The sequence below is a fragment of the Carcharodon carcharias genome, chromosome 4 (genome assembly GCF_017639515.1).
Source record: "Carcharodon carcharias isolate sCarCar2 chromosome 4, sCarCar2.pri, whole genome shotgun sequence".
In the NCBI taxonomy this organism is placed as follows: domain Eukaryota; kingdom Metazoa; phylum Chordata; class Chondrichthyes; order Lamniformes; family Lamnidae; genus Carcharodon; species Carcharodon carcharias.
This window is the reverse complement of record NC_054470.1, coordinates 151,826,338-151,850,108: the sequence shown is the minus strand read 5'-3', so window position 1 is coordinate 151,850,108 and position 23,771 is coordinate 151,826,338. Positions and strand designations below refer to the sequence as shown.

Genomic DNA, 23,771 nt, shown 5'->3' with positions numbered 1-23,771 from the left:
CTACTCATGACTCTGCAATAACCCTGTGCAGAGGCACAGAGGTGATACAAGCAATGCCACCTGCTCAGTCAGATTACCATAGAGCAGTCCATTTGGTTTTTGAAGATATGATTCCAGTGCCTGGACCAGTCAGATGGTGCCCTCCAATACCTTCTTGCAAGGGTCTTGGTCATTGCAGTGGTCTTCTGTTCTCTCCATAACATTACCCTACAGGGAATATAGACCTTGAGGAGAATGAGGCCCTGGAAGGAGTTAGAAGGAGCAGGAGCAGAAGGTGAGAGAGGAGGAGGACAACAGGCAGACAGAGAAGGTGCTGAGATGTACCTCTGCTGCAAGATGAAGTGGACTCCTCCTGCCACTATCTGGAAGAGGACCTCATCCTCTCCCTCACAGCCTTCAGCATTAGATCCAGGTCACCGTCAAAGAAGTGAGTGGCTCCTCTGGGGGCAAGGCCTCCATCTCCCTGTGACCTCTTGCTTCCTGTGTTGCAGTGGCAGGCTTTGGCACAAAGAGCAGACCTCTCCCTCAGAAAAACCTGTGGTGGCTGGCATGAGAGTTTAAATGATTCCCACACTTCATCTCACTGGCCTTAAATCCCACTCCCAAGGGCTCAAAGTGGACAGGAAACCTGTCTCTATATCAGTTAAGGGCTTCTCACACAAAAGTCTCAACTTTAATAAGTTTCCCACTGGAGGCAGGTTTCAGACCTGAAAACAAACTCCATAGTGAAAAGTCAGCCGCAGGAATCTGCATACTGCATGTGTTCACAGAAAAATCACAGGCACTGGGCTTGTAATTTTCTAATGCAACTTTGTGTTTTGCATTGCAGCGGCTACCCAGAAAATCTATGTTCTTACAATGAGCTTCCAAAATCAGTGCATGTCAGAATTGATATTTAAGACTGAAAAGGACTTTGACATTTAAGCGTTTCATCAGAACTTTCAAAATGTTTGCTTAAAAATTAACAGGTTAGGTAACTGAAGTTATAACTATAACAAAAATACTTAATCAGGTCATAAAAGCCTACCTTTCCTTGCATGTTAACATCAAGGAACTCCATCGGAGTGTAAGTGTTCGACTCACAGATATCTGAAATGGTCAATTTAGCACCAGCAGCTTCAAAGGCCACAAATACATCAGATAAAAACTCACGGTGTTCATACTTCAGCATCAAATTTCCAGCCCATCCAGCAACCTATTGGTATGGAGCACAAAACATGCATAGTCATTTTTTTTTACATCATTCTCATATAACATCAGTAGTCTTGGGCCACATCCACCATCAACTTGAAGTGCCACTCGGTGCCTGACATTCAAATTGTTAATAAAATCCCAAATTAATTTCTTAAGCTTGCTGGGGTAAATCACATGGATTCAACAGGCGAGTGACAGGCTATTGACCATGCAGTGAAGATGGAGGTTTATCCCACTAGCCTAAAGTAAATAAAGTTTGATCAATTTTCAACAAGGCCAATAGATGACATACCAACAGGTAGTTAGATTTTCCATTTTCAAAAAGAATAATTAACTAATTCATTTATTGAATTAGGATTTTTGATTTTTGAGGTACTGTTTAGCATTTAAAATTTGAATATAAAAGGATATGATATATAAAGAAAACGTTAAGGGTAAACATCAAAAATTCAAAAACTAAAGACTGTATTTTCTTCTGTTCAGAAAAAAATCTCAGAACAAACTGAACTTAATTTAACATTAAGAAAATCAAGCAAATGTAAAATTTGAAATGTGTTAACTGAGGATGACTTCATTATAGAGGACAAAGAATCAGCATGTCTGACGCAGCTCACTCAACTGATGACAAAGTTGGTTTGATAATATTCCTGCAAAGTACCATGGGATATTTTACTACGTCAATAGCACCAACTCTGCAAGTTGTAGGAAAGTCAGAACATCCAATATTCTGGCTATGGCAATATTTGTGCTAAATGTTTAGGCTCACTGTGCCCCTGATAAAAATATGATAAACAGACATAGGCTAGTGGAATGGAAGGACACATTACAGATGAAATTTAATGGAGAGATGTGTGATATTTTATATTTTGGTAGGCCAATCGGGAAAAAGCAGTATAAAGAATGCAATTCTAAAACAGAATGCAATTCTAAAAAAGGATGCAGGAACGGAGGGACCTTAGGGGATTACTGCATAGATTAATAAGCAAGGTAAAATAGCCAGCATTATCTACATGGTTGGAAAATGGTGATAGCAGGGGTTAAACCAGAATAAATTAGTGTCTGTACATAGAATCACAGGATGCAATATTGGGCTGTCGGTTGGTATGAGAGCAGTATGATAATTGTTAGAATGGTGCCAGGGTGTAAAGAAATCAGTAAGGGAGTGTGAAAGGAAAATAAATAACTGTAACAAATATTTAAAGGAGAAGTGAAGGCACAGTTATGTATTAGTGGAGAATGTCTGGAAAAACAGATAGTAGAACTAAGCACGAAAGAGATGATCAACGCCTCTTCTTAAGTGATGACATATTAACTACATGTTTTTACAACCATCTGCACATAGTAGAAACATACTGTTATGTACCAAACTTTTGTTTATCATACATGATTACCTACATAAAGGCACTACACTTTAGGAACACAACTTAGTCTTGTGTGGGGCTAGTGTATGTGGTGAGAGAATGTGTTTTTTGTATTCCTGATAAACTTTCAGTTTGCGTTTCCTGGTACTAATCTTGGTGCTAATCTTTTGAGCTCACATATAACGGGTTGTATTAGTGTTTTCATAAATAAAGATTATTAATTGGACATCCCTCTATTTGGGAGTCCATATGCCTGTATTATAAGGGAAGGATTTTAAACCTAACAGCAGCAAAGCTGTGAATGAGGTTTTCAATAACAGATTGGCTAAAAGAGAAATGAGTAATGTTATGAAGTGGAAATATTTGTACTTGAGAAAATAAAAGGTCAAAAGCTCAGCTTGGAATTGAATTCAGTTTGATCTGAAATTGTGGGTGGGGGGAGGTACCTTTTACAGATGGAAATTGTCACCGGTAGGATCCCTGCTGTTCTTAATAAATGTTAGTGACCCAGACCTTGGTGGACAGGGCACGATTTCAAGATTTGCGGACACTACAGAACTTAGAAGTATTATAAACTGTAATGAGGATAGTGTCGAACTTCAAAAGGACACAGGTTGTTGGAGTGGGTGGACAAGTGGCAGATGAAATTTAATGCAGGGAAATGTGAAGTGGTTTATTTTGGTCGGAAGAACAGGGGGAGACAATATAAAATAAAGGGTATAACTCTAAAGGGAGTGCAGGAGCAAAGGAACCTGTGTGTATATGTGCATAAATCATTGAAGTTTGCAGGACAGGTTAAGAAGGTGTTTAATAAAGCATACAGTGTCCTAGGTTTATTAAAAGGGGCATAGAGTACAAGAGCAAGGAAGTTATGTTAAACTTGTACAAAACACTGGATCAGTCTCAACTACAATATTGCATCCAATTCTGGGCATCACATTTTAGAAAAAAGGAAGGATCAAGAATGAGAGGGCACGGATTTCAGGTATTGGCAAAAGAAGCAACATGAGGCATGAGGAGAAACATTTTCACAAACACACTGCCTGAGAGTACGGTGGAATTAGGTTCAGTACATCTCTCATGAGTACAGACTGTTCCATCATCTCACTTGAGTGTCTAGCACATGACTGCCGATGTCACTGTTACATCATGGTCTACATCACTCATTACCATAACTGTTCAATTAACCCGTTACACTACGCTCCCTATCTCGTCGTTACCAATGTGGACCACGACCACTGGCTGTTCACCCTGACAGGGCAGGGTGCTCTGCAACCAATCAGTGACTGAAACAATAATTTGTGGTTAAGAAGAAAAACTATTGTGTGTTTTTCTGACTGTGATTGGATAGTAAGAATGAAAATATATGAGTACAACACCACCGAGAAGATTGTGGTCAACTGTGTCAAAGGCTGCAGTGAGGATTTGGAGAAAAGAATACACTGTATTCACAGAGGGTGTCATTTATAGCTTTATTAAGGCTTTTTCAGTGCAGGGATTGAATTCACCTGGTGATGGATGGCGAAATCAGTTGCGCATGAGATATGCACAGATTTGTGCCCCTTGGACTTAAGGAAGTGAAGGTTGGTGCCATACCAGGGGAAATGACCAGGGTGGGGCAAGGACATCAAAGATGGAAGTGGAGGGAATGATTGAACAGAGAGGAAGATGCAGAAGTATCTTGGCCAAAGGAGGACTGAAGAGATTGCAAAAGCAAGTGTTTAGGGAATCATTCTTTCCAGGTTAGACACATAAGCATGTCTGGTTAGAAGGGGAATGGGGGGTGTAGGTGGTGAGCAATAAAAGAAAGTGTTGAAGATTGCCATATCTGTGATTGAGATCATGGGAGTAAAGAGGTTACATGAGATGGCAGAGTCAATGAGGCCCCTATCAATATGGTTAGGAGAGGTCATGGAAAGACATGAGGTAGGTGACTTCAGAGCAGAAAGAACCAGGTGAGTTGGGATAGAAGTTGAAATCACTGAAGATGAAGAGTCACAATACAGAGTCTCCAGGAGATGAAAGGAGGGAGGTTGGTAAGAAATTTGGGATATAGCATTAGGGAATGCAGATCATAAATTAGAAGCAAGAGAGATAATGTAAGATGACCAAAGGACAAGAAGGTCTGAGATTTGGGGACATACCTCTATGGTGATGGTTTGGGCAAGACAGTAGGTGCAAAGTATAACTAGGTTGAAAGGTAACCACAGGTGAGTCAAATTTCAGTAATAGCCTTGATATCAATGAAATCACCTACAACAAGGTCATGAATGGTAACTGCCTTACTCATGAGTGAACAGCCATTCTGTAGCAAAGTACAATGCAGGCAGTCATTACTGATAGCTGGAAGAATTCAAGAGGTCAGTGGTGAGTGTGTTACGAAATCGGTCAAATTAAGCCTCTGGGCTCCAGTGAGAATGGAGGCTGGGTAATTGGGGTTGTTTTCATAACAAAGCAGCAATGGATGCCTTGATGGGCCCTACAGAGAACGCAGAGAGTGGCACAGAATGTAACTGTGCGTTTATTTGGGTGGAGGCAAGCCTGGAATGGAAGCCGGAGATTAGAGATGATAGACTAGAGTAAGGGTTGAGGGGCCAAAGCACAAGGGAGGGAGAAATGAGTAATAAAAAATAAAATAAATAAAAGACTGGGTGACAGGAAGATGAGGAGACAGGATAGATGGGCCAAGAAAGATAAATAGAGAGATAACTGCAACAGGCAATGCAGAATAACATGGACTGGTGTACAAGTATGAAAGTTAGTTGAATAGTTAGGAGTTTGGTGGCCCATTTGAATGACCCAATCATTCTCCCCTCCCTTCCCATCTGAAAGTAGTTTATTGTCTTTTAACAGATTGTCTGTAATAGCTGCAGTTGAGCCATTATTAGTGACAACTAGTAAACCAAGAACATTTCTTGCAAAAAGTATAAACTCTTTGACGAAACTAAGCAGCAGTAAACTTACATTTCTCACAGGTCTATTTGCAACCTTGAGCAAGTAATGAGCCATAACATTGTAGGATGGTGATTGGTCAGAATACTGTTTCAAGTAGTCAATGAGTGAACTCAGGGTGACGTTAGACCACACCTTTAAACCACCAGGTTCCATCGTGACATTGTAGAGATCAGGGACTCCTTTCACATCAATGTAGACTTTATAATATATCCCCTTGTAGACGCCTGTGAGAAAATTATTAATTAGGTGACACATTTTTTTCTTAACTCTTTGAAATAATTTGGACTTTCAGAATGAAAAGGGTGGTTAGTTCTATAAAATACAGAATTGCGGCACATACCCCTGCAGCCCCCAAAGAGAACAGGAGTACACTGACAAGGCTGCCAATTTGGTCAGTTAAAGCTTTCTCTATTGGTTTCCATGCAACCTTGTTTGAGGCAGTTCATGTTAGAGCGGACACAGCCAGGGGGTGTGGGGTAAATATTTTTTCAGCATTTTGTGTACTCTCCAGTCTAGTGAACCCAAAACCAACTCTCTCTCTCCCCACTGTGGGGCCCTATCAGTAACATATCAATATGCAAAACACACCTTCTCCTTGATTCCAGATACTTTGACAGTGTCAGAAGGGAAGGTTGCCTGAGGGTGCATCCTGGCACTTAGGTCAGGATGTTGGTCCCAGTAACGTTTGACCTGAAAATTTAGAATTAGACAAACATGCACGAACAACTGACAACTGTATAGTTAAAAGAATGTTTCAGGAAATATTTAGATTATTAGTCTCTTGTTATAGTGGCTACAAGCCTCTTAGGACTGAACTGCAGAACAAATTTATTTGTTGTTTCAGTTTTGGTTTTGACTCTGCCTGGCTTCCATTTCACTATTGCCAAATCTTCCAAACTCGGCCAAATCTTCCAAACTCGCAACCTCTACAACCTAGAAGGACATGGCCAGCAGATGCTTAGGAACGCCACCACCTGCACGTTCCCCTCCAAGTCGCACACCATCCTGACTTGCAACTATATCATCATTCCTTTAATGTCACTAGGTCAAAATCCTGGAACTCCCATCCTAATAACTTTCTTGAGGGCAACTACGGAAAGGCATAAAATGCTGTTCTAGCCAGTGATGTTCATGTCCCATGAACGAATAAAAAAAAATGAATTCGTTGGCACTGAAAATTGATATATGATAATATTGCTGTTTTGTGCTGTGCAATATTTGTCTTTAACATTTGCAGGGCAGTACAACTTTCCCTCCTTGTGCCTCACATAACCAGTTTCTGTTCCAGTCAATTTATATCAGTCATTATAGTGCCAATAATCGCCACATTTCTTTCTAATCCTAAAACCAACTTTATTGCAAGGACAAGGTAGGAGGCATTTGCCGAAAGGAGGAGACAAAATAATTCAGAACTGGTAGATTCCAGACAGAGAGGAAAATGTGAACAGGACCTACATTGCCCTATTTGACCCACAGTGTGTCAGGGAGGAAGCTGCAATGACAGTAGTGATAGAGAAGAATGGCATACTTTTCCAATGAATTCTTGCATGCTTTTATAACAAAACCAATAGGAGCCCAACTGCCAGGAATTAATTAACAGGCTAAGGGTGGAATTTTCCACGCCGGCTGGTGGTGGGCATCATGGCGGGAAGGACAAAAATCGGTTTCACACCATCATGAAATACTTTGCAATCGTCTGCTCCGAACGTCAATGGCGGGCTGCGTTTCCCGCCGCCGTACGTCGGAACTTCAATGTAATACATCTGCATATCATTATAAGCCCAGCTCGCCGGAATCAGTCCCAACCCTGCTGCTAGATTATCGGGTTACTTCATGCCAACATGTTTCACAACAGCATTTATAAGGTGTACTCCTGGCGAGCTGCACTTTGAGGGGAACTCAGAGGTGAGTGCACGGTAACATTGTGCAGCACTTGCAAGGGTCGCCTGTTTGACCTTAAGGTTGAGGCACTGTGCATTGAGACAAGGGCGCAGGCAAATCGCATTTTTCTGACAGGCTGACAATGGGGTGCCAGGGCAAGGGCTGCACTGAGGTTGAGGTGAGTTGAGGGTGGGGGTGGGGGTAGGGGTGGGTGGGGGGGCAAGGGCTGCACTGTGGTTGATGGTGATGCACAAGCACATGCCAAGACTGGTGGGGGGGGTGTAGGGAAGCAGCCACGCATTAGAGAAACCTTGTACAAAGTGACCATTCCTCCACAGCTGAGACAGTTCAGCTGCAGCCACATTGATATGCTTGGAGTCAGGTCTCCAGCTTGTCTGCCCACTCAAGCAATGCAGAGGCATGAAAGTGCCACCAAGTGCACCAGAGCTTTTCACCCCTCAGGCACAGACTGCAAACTAATAAGCATTTTAGTGGACTGCAGAACAATTGGACAACTGCGCACATTGTACAATCTCCTTGTGAAAGTTGGCCATGGAGCAGTCAGTGGCAAAGGGGCTCACAGCCCCTTGCAATGTCATCATTCAGGTTTGGACCAGTCTCCCCCTTGGTTCAATCTAACAGCGCAGCCTCGCAATGCGGGTTAAGAGAATGCCTGTGCCTGAGCTGAGAGCACAGCATGTAGTCCAGTGGGTGAAGCTGTGGCCAATTGGTCAGGTGCAGTGCCCAGCTAGACCCTAGGGTCTACAGACAGCACTTGTCATTTCTACAGATGATCAAGAACCAGTGTCGCCAAAGACTGCGCATGTCCAGGGAACTGGCTGGTCACATCTGCCACCTGCTGCAGGATTTAGCACCACGGGCACATGGAGAGCATCCACTGCCAGTCGCTGTGAAAGTGACCACAGCACTCAATTTTTATGCCATCTTCATGAAGGCACACAACTTTTCTCCTGCACTGTTGCATAAAATGCACAACATCCTGGACCAAGGTCTGCATGGCAGCCGCTATCCTAGCAGTGTTGACTTTGGTGCATTGGCATGCCAACACTATCACCTCAGCCTAAAGGCAGGGGGGACTCCTCCATCGTGCCTCAGCAGACTTCTGGCCTCGAGCAGTCCTCCGAGTGTCAGAAACCTTGGAAGTCCCTGCCACCACCTGTTGTGGATCAGACAGTGTGATATGCTTACCAGATTGTTACCCTGAGGCTACTCTTGAACTAGGTGCCGCCGAGTTGTGTGTCTCTGCACTGGTGGAGGGTGTGGGTGAGTGCTGTGACAGGTCTTCAATTAGGGTTTCAACAGATTCCTCTTCCAAGGTGTCTTCAGGACCTGGGTTGTGGGCTCCCTCAGCTGTTTCCCAAATGTGCCTGAAAAAGCAAGGAGCGATAATTAGTGCATGGCAGTGGCCTGTGAAACAGGACACATCACTCACAGCATGATTGTCTGATGGATGGTGCACTGCTGGATCCTCACTTGATAGAGCACCATTGACTCACCGTCAGCACAGGAATGGTCCAGATCTTCACCGGCCAGCTGGATGGCTCTATTTTCGAAGCCTGTTAGAAGTGTGATGTTGGGCATTCCTCCACCAGTCTGTGACCTCTCCCTCTTGTTGTGTGCCAACTTGTCCTGCATGAATGCAGATAGAGAGAGTGTAAGCAGGATGCCTGCCAATCCAGATGATAAGGATCCCTGGCAGGTGTGGGTGGTGAGTAGTGCCATGGACAGAATGAGGACGATGAAGGTGTATGTGAGAGAGTGAATGGTGATGTCCCTTCAACTGGCAGTGAGTGAGATCCTTGTGGATGTGCGATGGGTTTGTGAGTGTTGGAGTTGAGAGTGATGAGAAGAGTGACTTAACATTGGCAGAATGGAGGAAATCATTAAACCCCCTTCAGTGCCGGCAGGGCATTGGCACTGACCACTGCTGCCACTGCTTCCCAAACCGGCCAGAGTGGGGGGTACAGGACATCACAGCGGGCCTCTACCACATCCAAAAGGCATTCCAGGGACGTGTCACTAAATCAAGGAGCTGCGGTATTCTTGCCTTTTGGGACCATGTCTTCTGTACAGCAGTCTTGGGCTGGAAGCACTGAGAGGTGTATGTGAGGCTGTACTATAAATATGATGCCTGGCATGAGGAAGCAGTGAGGTGATAGCGTGACAGGCAAATGAGAGCCCGCCCACCATCGAAATGGCGTATTTCCCCGGAATGCCTGATTAATGAGGCGGATCTGGACAATACTACGTGAAAAGCCGCCTTTGCGGCCAGCGGGTAAAACATCCTTTTTCCCGCCCACTACCACACTTTGTGCAAATCTGGGACGATTCCTCCTTAAGAGTCTGACTCCCACCTTTCTATCTGTTCTCATTTATATACTTCTAAATAAGAAAATTAGACCAGAGATAAATCTAGTAGGCAGAGCTATACTGTGGTGATTATGCTACCAGATTGATATCCTGAAGTTTTGTTACTTTATGTCAGAGAATCAGGGAGGCAGTAGTGGTACATATGGTATAAAAAAATCCTCAAGATGTTAAAATCTCTGACAGTGCAAACTGTACTCAGGTCGGTGGAAGAAATCAGCCTGCTGGGCTGAATGGCCTTTTCTTATTCCACAGGAAAAGGTATTAACTATTTAGTAAAAATATTTATACGGTTTGTGAAAACTTCTTGATAGTGCATCCGCAATGCATTTTTTGCTTGAGCCATCAACTTAAGTGGGAAAGATATATTCTTTCTTAGAAAGGAATATAGCACAATTTCCATCTGTATAGGGTACCTTTAGAAGTGTCTCCATTGATAAGTTTGACTTCTCTAGAGTTATGCATTATTTGATGCAGTTGAGTTAGGGTTCTGGGCTGGTACCATTTTATTCCAAACTTTGAGTAAAGCAAGCCCATGCTGCCCCCTGCTGCACCAATGAGGTGTTCAACTTCATCCAAAGGGCTCTGATTACAAAGCTGCTTTGTCTTGGAACATATCATCAAGTCCTGAGGACACAAAAGGATACAAAATGTTTGAACATCTCAAGCTCTACATTACTTCCAGACTTTAAAATTTGCAAGAAAAGACCAACAAAATGTGCATCATGCCATTGAAGTTGCCACAATTTATTAGAAATCCAACGTGATTGAAGGAAATACTGAAACAAGCTTTCAAGTTCCACCTTCTTCTCTCATAGTACAGCCAACACGTGTTAAATTGACAATGTTGGCAAAATTTATTTTCAAGAACATTCCAGTCATATGTAAATATCACAGTATTTTGCAGATCACACATTCATTTCAAATTATGTTTAGCACCAGATACACTTTGATTGTCTTCCTATTGAAGCCATGAGGAAATGCAGTTTATTTGTCATGAGTTCCATTTAGTTATAACCTCTTATTGGAGGGAGAATTCATGTTCCTTTTAAGGTGGCTTCATCTCATTTTATAGAGTTTGTAAATAGGGACATTGATGGGCACATCACATCATTGCCCATGCATGCAGTACCCACTTGAGTTACTAAACGTGGAAACATTCTCGTAAAAAAAACACAATAAAAGTTCATACCACAGTACATATCACATCTGGCGACCAAGTCTGCCTAAAATCTCCCTGAAAATGAGACAATGATTCTAAAGATTGCATTAAGCAGCAACATAACAAACTATTTGATGACACTGAAAGTTGGAAGCTTTTTCAATATTCAGTTTGAATTACTGGTTAGGCTCAATTGGAGTATTGTGTTCAATTCTGGGCATCACTCTTCAGGGAAGGTACAGAGGAGACTTACCAGAATGATGCCAGGGATGTTGAGCCTTAATTATGTGGACAGCCCGGTGTTATCTCCTCACAGCAAAGAAGGTTAAGGGGAGATTTAATAGAGGTGTTCAAAATCATGAAGGTTTTTGATACAGTGAGCAAAAAGAAACTGTTTCCAGTGGCAGAAAGATTGGTAACCAAAAACAGTACAAATTAAAGGAAATTTTCAAAAGAAGCAGAGGTGAAACGAGGAGAAATAATTTTATGCAGTGAGTTGTGATCCGGAATACACTGTCTGAAAGGGTGCTGGAAGCAAATTCAAAAATAAGTTTGAAAAGGGAATTGGGTAAATACATGAACAAGAAAAATCACAGAGCCATGGGGAAAGGTAGAGGAGTGGGATGATTTGGATAGTTTTTTTCAACAAGATAGAATTTCTCACTCACTTTGAGGTTGAAAAACGTGGGTCTAAAACTAGTGTCTTAAATAAAGACACTTACAAAGGTATGAAAACAGATTTGACTAAAGTAGACTAGGAAAATAATTTTAAAAGATGGTAGAAGGTGATAGATGGTGGCAGGCATTTAAGGATATATTTCATAACTTTCAACAACAATATATTTCATTGAGAATGAAAGACTCTATGAGAAGGATACATCATCCATGGCTAACTAAGGAAATTAAGAATGGTAACTAATTGATAAAAGTAGCTGTACAATTCTATGAAGATTAATGGTAGGTCAGAAGATTGGGAAAATTTTGGAAACCAATAATGAAGGATTTTAAAAATAACGAAGAGGGAGAAATTAAAGTTCAAGAGTAAACTAGTAAGAAACATAAACATACGACAAGTGCTTTGTCAAACATATTAAAAGGAAGAGAGTAGCGAAAGTAAAGGTTGGTCCCTTAGAGGATGAAAATGGGAAATTAATAATGGGGAAACAAGGAAATGGCAGGGAGGCTGAATAAGTATTTCACAGCACAGGATCCCAAGAATAGGAGAAACATTTTTTTAATTCATTTAAGGGGTGTGGGCATTGCTGGCTAAACCAGAATTTATTGTCCATCCCTAATTACCTTTGAGAAGGTGGTGGTGAGCTGCCTTCTTGAACCACTACACTCCCTGTAGTGCAGGTACACCCACAGTGCTGTTAGGGAGAGAGTTCCAGGGATTCGACCCAGCAACAGTGAAGGAACGGCAATATAATTCCAAGTCAGGATGGTCAGTGGATTGGAGGGAAACTTCCATATGGTGCTGTTCCCATCTATCTGCTGCCCATGTCCGTCTAGATGGTAATGGTTGTGGGTTTGGAAGAGGCTGCTTAAGGAGCCTTGGTAAGTTTCCGAAGTGCATCTTATAGATGTTACACACTGTTCCTACTGTTCCTTGGTGGTGGAGGGAGTGAATGTTTGTGGAAAGGGTGCCAATCAAGCGGGCTGCTTTGTCTTGGACAGTGTCAAGCATTTTGAGTATTGTTGGAGCTGCACTCATCCAGGCAAGTGGAAAGTATTCAATTACACTCCTGATTTGTGCCTTGTAGATGGTGGATAGGCTTTGGGGAGTCAGGGGGTGAGTTACTAGCTGCTACAATGGGGGTGTCGGAAGTCCAAGTGTTGGAAGGTGGAGGTCAGGAGTGTTGGGGGATGTCAGAAACCAGGGGTGGTGGGGGGCTTCAGAGGTCGTGGGGGTGGTGGGTGGGGGGTGTCGGAGGTCAGGGGATGGAGGGAGTCCCATGTGGGCAGGGTTCTAGGGTGTCGGAGACTCGTGGGGTTGGCCTGGCCTTTACAATATTTACTTGGAAATTGGAATAAGTTTTAATTTTTCTAACTTTTTCTGAGCAACTATTGGCATAACCCCAGCGGAACCATTCGAATTTTGCGATTTAATCCACATTTTTGGATGGTGCCCAGCACAGCACAATTGTCCAGAGGAAGTGTGCACTTCTGGAAAATTGCCGTGCAAATCCTTATCTGGGAACTTCCCAGAGGTACCCCCAAATCCGATACTCGGGAGCTGGAAGTTACGGGCCACTGTTTGACAAATTTATTAGAGTTCTTTGACGATGTGACAAACAGGGTGAATAAAGATGTTGTATATTTGAATTTCCAAAAGGGATTCAATAAGATAAAAGGTTACTAAGCATGATAAGAGCTCATGGTATTGGGGGTGATGTTATAGCATGAATAGAGGATTGGCCAACTAACATGAAACAGAGTCGGGAATAAATAGTTCATTTTCAGCTTGGAAAATTGTAACTAGCTTGGTGCTGCAGGGATCAGTGCAGGGGCCTCAGCTATTCACTATCTTTATTAATGACTTGGATGAAGGAAATGAGTGTATTGTAGCCAAATTTTCTAACAATACAAAGGTAGGTGGAAAAACAATCTGTGAAGAGGACACAAAGCATCTGCAAGGGGGTAAGTGATTGGGCATAAATTTAGCAGATCAAGTATAATTTAGAAAAATGTGAGGTTCTCCGCTTTGGCAGGAAGAATAGAAAAGCAGAGAGACTACAGAATGCTATAGTAACAAAAGGATCTAGGTGTCCTTGTACACGAATCACAAAAAGTTAACACGCAGGTACAGCCAGTAATTAGGAGGGGATATGGATGTTGGTCTTTATTGCAAGCAGGATGGAGAGTAAAAGTAGGAAATCTTGCTAAAGCTGTAAAGGCATTGGTGAGACCGTTCTTAGAGCACTGCGTACTGTCAGTGACAGCTCAACCCAGCCCAGCCGCCTCAACAGCCACAGGTTGATTCCTGGAATGAAGAGATTGTTTTATGAAGAAAAGTTGAACAGGTTAGGCCTATACTCACTGGAGTTTAGAAGGATGAGAGATTATCTTACTGAAATATTTAAGATTCTGAGAAGACTTGACAGGATAGGTGCTGAGAGGTTGTTTCCCCTCATAAGGGAATTTAGGGGTTAGGGTTAGAGATAGGGTTAAAAAATAAGGGATTTCCCATTTAAGACAGAGGTGAGCAGGAATTTCTTCCCTCAGATCATTGTTCATCTTTGAAATTCTCTTCCACAGAGAGCAGTAGGGGCCAGGACGTTGAATATATTCGAGTCTGTAGCAGATTTTTGATCTACAAGGTAGTTAAGGGTTAGGGTGGTGGGGGAATGTGTTGGGGCAGGCAGCAAAGTGGAGTTAAGGCCACAATCAAATCAACCATGATGCTATTTAATAGCAGATCAAGGGGCCAATTGGGCTATTTTTGCTTATTTTTATGCCTCTATGTTCTTAAGTCAGGAATGTGATTGAATACTCTCCACTTGTCTGGATGTGTGCAGTTCCAACAATATTCAAGAAGCTAGACACTATCCAGGACAAAACAGCCCACTTGACTGGCACCCTGTCCACCACGCTAAATATCCTTTCCCTCCACCATCAATGCACATTGGCAGCAATGTGATGCACAGCTGCAGCTCATCAAGGCTCCTTCAACACCTTTCAAACCCATGACCTCTACCACTTAGAAGGCCAAGGGCAGCATGTACATGGGAACACCACCACCTGGAAGTTCCCCTCCAAGCCACACATGATCCTGACTTGGAACTACATCATCTTTCCTTCACTGTCACTGGGTCAAAAACCTGGAACTGCTAACCTAATACATATCAGTACAAACTACAGCAGTTCAAGAAGGCAATCTACCAACAGCTTCTCATGGGCATTAAATGGTGTTTTTGCCAGCAGTGCCCACATACTGAGTATGTTTTTCTTAAATGATGGTTAAAATCTTAGATCTACCCAACAGCCAAAATTTTATTTCAGTATCAACATCTCAACAAATTGAATAGTGAACTATAACAGTTTCAGTTTTACCTCTATATCAATGAGGGATCCTCTCAGACTTGGGTCTGAATCTGTTGCAAAAGACTTCATCGCATCTAAAATAGGCCGGTACCCTAAGTTTATTAGATAGAGAATAGCAAGTTAGCAAACTGAATTATTAGGGAATTTGCTTCATGTTGAATAATTGTGTTTTTTGTTCCAATATAACAATTGTAAGAAATGTATTTGTGATTAGATCTAAATCACAGCATTTCAACCCACATCAATTTTGAAGAAACTTAAGGCCTATCTGGGTGGTGAACTACGATGGTCTGAATGACCTTCCTTATCTGTAATTATTTGGGACTAAGGGCAGGAAATTAAGAGAGTGAATTTCATTGCTCGTGTCCAGCTTCCATTTCTAGAAAGAGAAAAGGAATTTCCTTGCTAAAGGGACTCTCTTACTCTCTGTGCTGTTTTAACACTAATGCTTAACATACCTAATTAAACATACATAATTAAATTAAACAAATTAAATTTGTCTCTCAAATATTTTAGCAAAAGCACTAGAGCATTTAGAATAAATGGGTTAACATAAAAATAGGAAAGAGAGAAACTACGACAAGCAAGTTAACCATTTGCGCAAAATCAGTGACAACAATTCCTATCCTGCCTTTTAGAATTTATCATTAAATTATTCAAGGAACTCTCATAGTATTCATGACAAAATTTGCAAATTGTGTTGATGCAACTTTCCAGTTGGCATATATGATGAAGTGACAAAAGCAAATGGGTGCAACTGCTTCACAATAGTTGTTGTCCGATAACAATCCAGGTGAGAATGAGGTAAGAGTGACTGCCCTTGACACCAAGGTCACATTTTATCCAGTATGGCATCAAGGAGCCCTAGCAAAACTGGAGTCATGGGAATTAGGGGGAAAACACTCCACTGGTTGGAGCCATACCTAGTACAAAGGAAGATGGCTGTGGTTGTTGGAGGTCAATCATCTCCGTTCCAGGACATCACAGCAGGAGTTCCTCAGGCTAGTGTCCTCGGCCCAACCATCTTCAGCTGCTTCATCAATGACCTTCCTTCCATCATAAGGTCAGAAGTGGGGATGTTCGCTGATGATTGCACAATGTTCAGCACCATTCATGACTCCTCAGATACTGAAGCAGTCCATGCTCAAAAGCAGCAGGATCTGGACAATATCCAGGCTTGGGCTGACAAGTGGCAAATAACATTCATTCCACACAAGTGTCAGGCAATGGCCATCTCCAACAATAGAGAATCCAACCATCATCCCTTGATGTTCAATGGCATTACCATCACTGAATCCCCTACTATTAACATCCTGGGGTTACCATTGACCAGAAACTAAACTGGACTAGCCATATAAATACTATGGCTACAAGTGCACGTCAGAGGCTAGGAATCGTGTGACGAGTAATCTACCTCCTGACTACCCAAAGCCTGTCCCCAGTCAAAAGGGCACAATTCAGGAATATGACGGAATAATCCCCACTTGCCTGGATAAGTGCAACTCCCACAACACTCAAGAAGCTTGAAACCTTCCAGGACAAAGTAGCCCACTTGATTGGCACCACACCTACAAACATGCACTCCCTCCACCAGTAGCAGCAGTGTGTACCATCTACAAGATGCACTGCAGGAATTCATCAAGGCTCTTTTAACAGTTCCTTCCAAATCCACGATCACTACCATCTAGAAGGACAAGGGCAGCAGATAGATGGGAACACCCACCACCTAGAACTTCTCATGCAACTCACTCACCTTCCTGATTTGGAAATATCTCACCTTTCCTTCACTGTCACTGGGTCAAAATCTTGGAGCTCCCTTCCGAACAGCATTGTGGGTGTACCTATGCCATATGGACTGCAGTGATTCAAGAAGGCAGCTCATCACCATCTTCTCAAAGGCAACTAGGGATGGACAATAAATGCTGGCCCACCCAGGGAAGCCCACATCCCATGAATGAACAAAAAAAACAGATGAGTGCCCAGCCCTATCAGTGAATATGAGACATGAAGGAAACAAAAATATGATGAAGTGTGGGGAACCAAAATTTATAAAAAGAGAAATCAAACATTAAAGTATAAACCACTGGTTGTAGCAACCTGGAGCATCTATTCTAGAACTGGCATTTGAACCACGAGCTCATAGAAAATTCAGACACATGAAATTTATCACAAGAAGTCCCAAAAGTTGATTTCCTTAATACAGTATGATTAAATAACTTATTTCAAACTGAAGTGGTTATGCATTTGGAGAGTTCGTAGATGGAGCATTTAGTCACAGTAGCAACAACAGCTACAGGGATAATATGGTTGTTCTGCGAGCTGATCAAGTACCACCAGAGATGGCAAATATGGACAAGGCCACTTTATATCAAGCAGCTTTTGAGGTAACAGAATTGAACAATCAATAAAGTATAATGTGGAAATCAATCGATGTCCTCTAACTCTCTAAAACTTGTTCAAGATGCCACTAACATTCTTCCAAATTATTACTTATTGAAGAATCTACAAACCTGTACATCTGCAGACATTGCCATCAAAGTAATCCTCTACTTCCTGAGCACTAGGAGTTTGATTGTTCTTCAGAAGCCTGGGGACAAAAGCAGAGATGTAGTGCAAGTGTCAAAAACCCAGATCCAAAATCAATACAAAATCAACTAGTATTTCTATTTTTGTTTAACGTTATGCTCTCTTTCACAAAGCTCTTGGTGGAATTTGATTCTCTGAGTGCCAGTAGCTATACAGTACCTCACCCAAATAGCTTCATGATTAAATCAATAAATGTTGGTATGCTGGTTGATCTTAAATGGCATTTGAAGGGCATGGTGGCATTGTGGTAATATCACTGGACTAGTAATTCCTAGCCCCAAGCATAATGCAATGGGTACATGGGTTCAAATTCTACCCTGGCAGCTGGTGGAATTTAAATTCTTCAGTCATATGTCCAGCCTCCAATAATCTGGAGATCAGAAGATTTGGCCCATTGAATACATACAACGTTTAGAAAACTAAGTCACAAGCTACACCTTTGTTTTGCAGAAGAATATGTTACAGAAGAATGGAAAACAGATACCCAGGCTTTCAGCCAGTCTTGCTTCTTATATTAGGTGGTTACTCCGTGGGGTCAACAGCTAGTTTTCAAAGGTTGGTCTTGTAAGAACTATTCAATCATCTTTGAATAATGTAAGCATGCAGGATTGTTGGGTCCCTTATCTGGATAACAGTTGTATAGATGTAGATAAAGATGATCCTGAACATTAATTGAATGCAAACACTTTATGTTCAGTAGGCCATGGACTTGATATGAAGAATCCTGATTCCCGCATGCGTCCTTCACTTGAGAGATTCTTGTGCCCTGTCCAGCTGATGGTTTCTTTGAACAGAGGTACAAACCTTGCGAACATAAGCCCCAAACTTTACTTGCAATGGGAGTCAGACAGAGAGGAGGTAAGTGCCAAAATGCACTTGGAAAAAAGACTTCACCTTAAATGGCCTCTTCTCACACAGATGTCCTTCCCACTTAGCTTCACTTGTGCACTATCAGCAACATCATCTCCATTCAGGCTAAAGTTAAAATTGCAGTTACACATACAGGAGTCAGCTATTCAACCCTTCAAGTCTGTTCCACCACTCAGTTAGACCACAATTGATCTGTGTCATATCTTCTTCTACTTATTTTGGTTCCATATCCCTCAAGACCTTTGCCAAAATCTATCAGTCTCAGTTGAAATTTCAACTGACACGGCCGCAACAATTTTTTGGCGGGGGGGTGGTGGAGGGTTATGGGAGAGAGTTCCAGATTTCCACTGCCCTTTGTCTGAAGAAGTCATAGGCCTGAATTTTACCTTTGGCAGGCAATGTTGTATGGATGCAATCCATGGGTGCATCAGCGGGCCTGGAATCGGCCGGGAAACGGACCCCTGACTGCGATTGGCCCCCGACCATAACTTCACGCTGGCTGGCCAATTAACAGCCAGCCAGCATGAAACAAGCGCTGTAAAACTCACTGCTGCCCTAGTGGATGCAGAAAGACAGTGGGCGATGACACCACCGCGACAGAGGGTGGGCGCTGTGAGAGAACTCCCTGAAAGCAGACGGCTGCCTCAGGGAGCTGCAGACCTTCAAACGATGAAATAAAGTTCAAAAAGCTGCAAAAATATGTCCATGCATCACAATCAAGCACCTGAAGATATACCTCATAAAAATACTATCTGCAGATATTTATTTTTATTTTATTTCATAACGACAATTTCCTCCCGCCTTTGGATGAGGTTTGATGAAAAATGTAGAGGTTGTCTGGCGGATTCACCCGTTCGCCAACTGTATGGTTGGATGGGCCATGAAAAATCGGAGACAATTGCAGCATTAATATGCTTAATTACCCTATTAATTGTCAGCGGGCATGCTTTCGAGTGTTTGCCGAGCGATATATCGCACGAGTGCGCAATGACATCAGGATGTCATCTCACGCCCGATTTTACTCCCGATTAGGTCGGGTGCATGCCTGCCCATGGGACGTAAATGCCTGCCCATAAAGTCATAAAGTCATTTACGGTACAGAGGGAGGCCATTCATCCCATCAAGTCTGTGCCAGCTCTTTGCAGTGCATTCCAGTCAGTCCCAGTTCCCTGCTCAATCCCAACCCAGCAACTTTATTTCCTTCAAGTGCCCATCCAATTTACTTTTGAAATCAATGATTATTTCCGCTTGCACCACCCTCATGGACATGAGTTCCAGGTTATTACCACTTCCTGCATAAAGAAGTTATCCTTACATTCCCCTGCATCTCTTGCCCAAAACCTTAAATCTGTGTCCCCTGGTTCTTGTACTATCAACTAATGGGAATAGTTTTTCCTTGTCTACCTTATCCAAACCTGTCAATCTCTGAGTCATACATGATCATCTCCCTACTTCCCTGGTTTTTCCTCCCTCTTCCATTACTCATAGCTCTGATTCAAAATCTTCATAATTTGTTGCCCCTAAGTCCAATAATAGTACCAAAATGTATCCTCTGCTTTCTCCTCTCTAAGCCTCTAGACTGAGTGAGACATCAGCCTTGGTGATTTGAAGTCATCTCTGCTAGCCCCATTTTATTCCTAACGCCGTCCCCTCCTCCTCCCTCCCAACTCCCCACAACTTTTTTTTTCTCTTTCAATCTGACATATCTTATAAGTACCCTGGGCCAGGTCCCTGGTCATCTCCTTAATCTCAGCATCCCTCATTTTTGCTTGTATCTCAATATTTAATTTGGGGATTTTCCACCCCTCACCCTCCTTTCTGATCTAATGGGTCCCCGGCCTCCGAATTTGCCTCTGGAGGGGTCATTAAAGTCCGCTCAATGAGGCTTGTAGTTATTGATGTGGATTAGCAACTGGTTGCATCAAAAATAGACAGAGGTTCTAGACAGAGATTGTGCATTGAATTGCACTGGAGTGGCTGGAAGCAATTAATGCCCAACCAAAAGACTGCCATTATTCACATTGTATGTCAATGATTTGAAAGTGGAGATAGAGACAAAATGGTCAAAAGTTGCCATGGTGTCAAGGCGGTTTGGGAAGGCAGATCAGATGCATAGAGATAGATGAGGGAAGCTGGCTTGAGATGTGGAAAATTAAATTAAATTCAATTAGCAACAAGTGAAAACTGAAGAGACTAGTGAAGAAGAATAAGCACTGTAATTATAGACTAATTGGTGTTAGCCTTTATGAAACATCACAAGAATAGCATTTAAGGTTGTTAGTAGACTTATAATTGAAAATGCCTACACACTGAGCAGCAGCAGTAAATAAGGTTTACAGGATCTTGGGTTTTATAGCGCAAAAATGGAACAGTTTTCACTTGTTGCAATTGAATTTAGTTTGCTACATCTCAAGCCAGCTTCCCTCATCTATCTCTATGTGCACCTGATCTGCCTTCCCAAACCACCTTGACACCATGGGAACTTTTGACCATTTTGTCTTATCTCCACCGGGATCCATCCTCATCCAGAATACTGTGTATAGTCTCAATCATCACAATATAGCAAGTCCATTAAAGGAATAGCTGTCTGATAGCTAGTTTCAGATATTTGAGCTATAATGGGACATTAGAATATTTCAGTTCCTTTGCAGTATTGAAGAAAAAACTGAAAAGGAATCCTTTTGAGGTACTAAAGATTCTAAGGGAAATCAATAAGCTGGACCCTGGTCAGCTCTCCCATGTGATCCAACTCCCCTGGTCTGCTCTTCTCATTTGACCAATTAAAAAGAACTTAACCACAAGATGTAAAGACTCCTAAGTCCCATTATTGAGAAACATGAATTATACCTTGGTTTACTACTAACTTTTATTATGCTAATAAGACCTGATTAAGGTTAACTGTATTTCTCACCTAGGACGTTAAATTGTTGGGCTATATTTTCATCCAGATGTTAAAATTAGAGCTAAAATAAGCTTCTATATACTCACATCTACAACCCTTGTAAAAATTAGCAAACTGAGGAAAACATATTGAGTGACCCCTCACATTCATCTTCTTTCAAAGCTGTATGAGTCTAAGTTTTCTCAATTCTCCTCAAAATTCTGTTGTGTTTGTATAATGATACAATACCTTGGACTTATTTACTGTACAAGACACAAGGCACCAATCACTCAAAAGGAATTGGGTAAACACATTGTCAGTTCACATATTGAGGCTAGGCACACAAGAACAGTTATACATAGGTATAAAGTTTGAAAACATCAGAGATGTGCGTCTGTGCTCTTCAAAGCAAAAGTGAAACTAAGACTGGATCACTTGACACATTTCCCTTCTAGTGACATCTTGCTGATATCCCTTAAAGGCATATTACAACCTCCCTTTTTAAAGATATTTTCCTCTCTTTCAAAGAAGTATAACTATTTATGATGCATGTTCATGTTTAGTTAGCATTACATAAATGAATCAAGCTGATGCTTCTATTGGTCTCTAAAAAGTAAAGGTAATTTTCTGGTATGTCCAGATCTTGTGATGGTAACCTTGTCTGGAGGTTTCTTTTATTGCTCACACTGATCTGTGGGATTGTCATTCTTGGATGTTGTTACTGGTTGTATTTGGGATCTTGTCCTAGATGCAATAGGGCTACACAGTGGTTGAGGAGCTAGACTGGATCTGATTTGTCCTCGATTACACCTCACCAATGCACCTGTGTGTGTAGTGATTTCACAGGACCTTGGTTCTGAACAAATCTTTGTCATATCAGCTGGTTGCCATCTACCTTCTGTGGGATCTTGGATCCGAACTTGTCCCAACTGTAAATTTGGCAATTCTGTACCTGCATTTTCATCGCACACATTGGTCATCTCCTCTTGCAGTTTTATAAGATACTCTCTAGTTTCTGAGACAGTAGAATGGGTAAGAGTAGGTAAATTGGTATGCACTGGTCTGCTAAATGTAAGTCCGCTGGTGATGGAATAGTTTCACTTAAAGGTGTCACTCTCAGGTGTAACACTGCAATGTGTAGACCCTGCTTGCTCTGTCTACATTTGAGAATTAGGGATTTCACTGCGCGAATCATTCATTCACCTAGGTTATAAGATCTAGGGTAATAAGGAGAAGAAGTAGCCTGATTGATATTCCATTGCTCACACATATCCTGATATGGCTTATCAATAAATTGCAGACTGTTATCTGTAATGATCTCTCTAGCACACCAAATAAACAGAAACCAGCACTTAGAGTGTGAGCAACAGTTGCACTTGGCGTATTCGGCAATTGTCAAAAAATTGGGTACTTGGTAAAGTAGTTGACAATGATGATGAAGTCAGTGCCATGGAACTGAAAGAGGTTGGATGTGATTTTGGACCAAGGATTGGTAGGAACTTCATGTGGAATCAGTGGTGCTTTGTGCTAACTTGGCATATGCTCTTGACATGCCTCGCTGTTAGGGGGAAGAAAGTAAATGAGAATTTATGGTAAGGGAGTTCATTATAAGGGAATGAATTACTTAAATTAGAATCTATAGGCAGGCCAGCGCAAATCAGTAAATCAACAAGTAAACCTTTGAACCAGATGAACCTTATACATGCTCAAACTTTGTACACCCTCAGGGTTTGCAATCACCGGCAAGGTCCTGGGAGATAGACTGGAGCCAGAGGATGGCAATAACATAGATTAAGTGTGCTCTTCAACAGATAGGGGAAGGACAGATGGTCCCAGCTTAGATAGGAAGGCAGGTCTCTGCCTGGGTGAAAATAGGAAAATACGATGCATGTACCTGTTACCAGAGATGTCTGTTTAATGTAAGCCTATATGTTGACAAGATCGGAATCTGGAAACTGTTCTTTTACGTGACCAATAATGTATAAAAATGGTGAACACTTGTGGTTTAGCAGAGTGCTATCTCAAGCTGCATTGAGATGGTTCTCCCCTTGCAATTGCTCAAATAAACGATCATGGCCTGTACCTGAGACTCCTGTGGTCCATTTGGCAAAGTGACCACAACACCCGCACTTCCTTATGATGACTTCAATGTCATTGTTCATACACGGCCAATAGACTATCTATCTTGTAAGTTTTCTTGCCCAATCTAAGCCCAAGTGTGAGTGATGAAACTGTTGAAGAATATTAGCTTGCAAAGATTCTAGTTTGGGGGCGGTGGTGGCATAGTGGTATTGTCACAGGACTAGCAATCCAGAGACCCAGGCTATTGTTCTGGAATTAAAAGTCTAATCTCGATCATGGAACTATTGTCAATTGTCGGAAAAACCCATCTGTTTCACTAATGTCCTTTAGGGAAGGAAATCTGCTGTCCTTACCTGGTCTAATCTAT

General features: G+C 42.0%; 1 protein-coding gene across 3 annotated transcripts in view; it reads right to left on the bottom strand.

The window, feature by feature from the left end:
• The window catches only part of LOC121276712 (xanthine dehydrogenase-like), a 182,550-nt gene that overhangs the window by 101,174 nt on the left and 57,605 nt on the right, over window positions 1-23,771 (bottom strand). For all 3 annotated transcript variants that reach the window (XM_041185259.1, XM_041185261.1, XM_041185260.1), the window contains 5 exons: window positions 17,496-17,572; window positions 14,995-15,077; window positions 10,196-10,406; window positions 5,520-5,734; window positions 1,028-1,195 (listed from right to left, as the gene is read on the bottom strand). In XM_041185259.1, coding sequence (XP_041041193.1) covers window positions 1,028-1,195; window positions 5,520-5,734; window positions 10,196-10,406; window positions 14,995-15,077; window positions 17,496-17,572 — 754 coding nt within the window. The remainder of the gene's footprint in view (window positions 1-1,027; window positions 1,196-5,519; window positions 5,735-10,195; window positions 10,407-14,994; window positions 15,078-17,495; window positions 17,573-23,771) is intronic.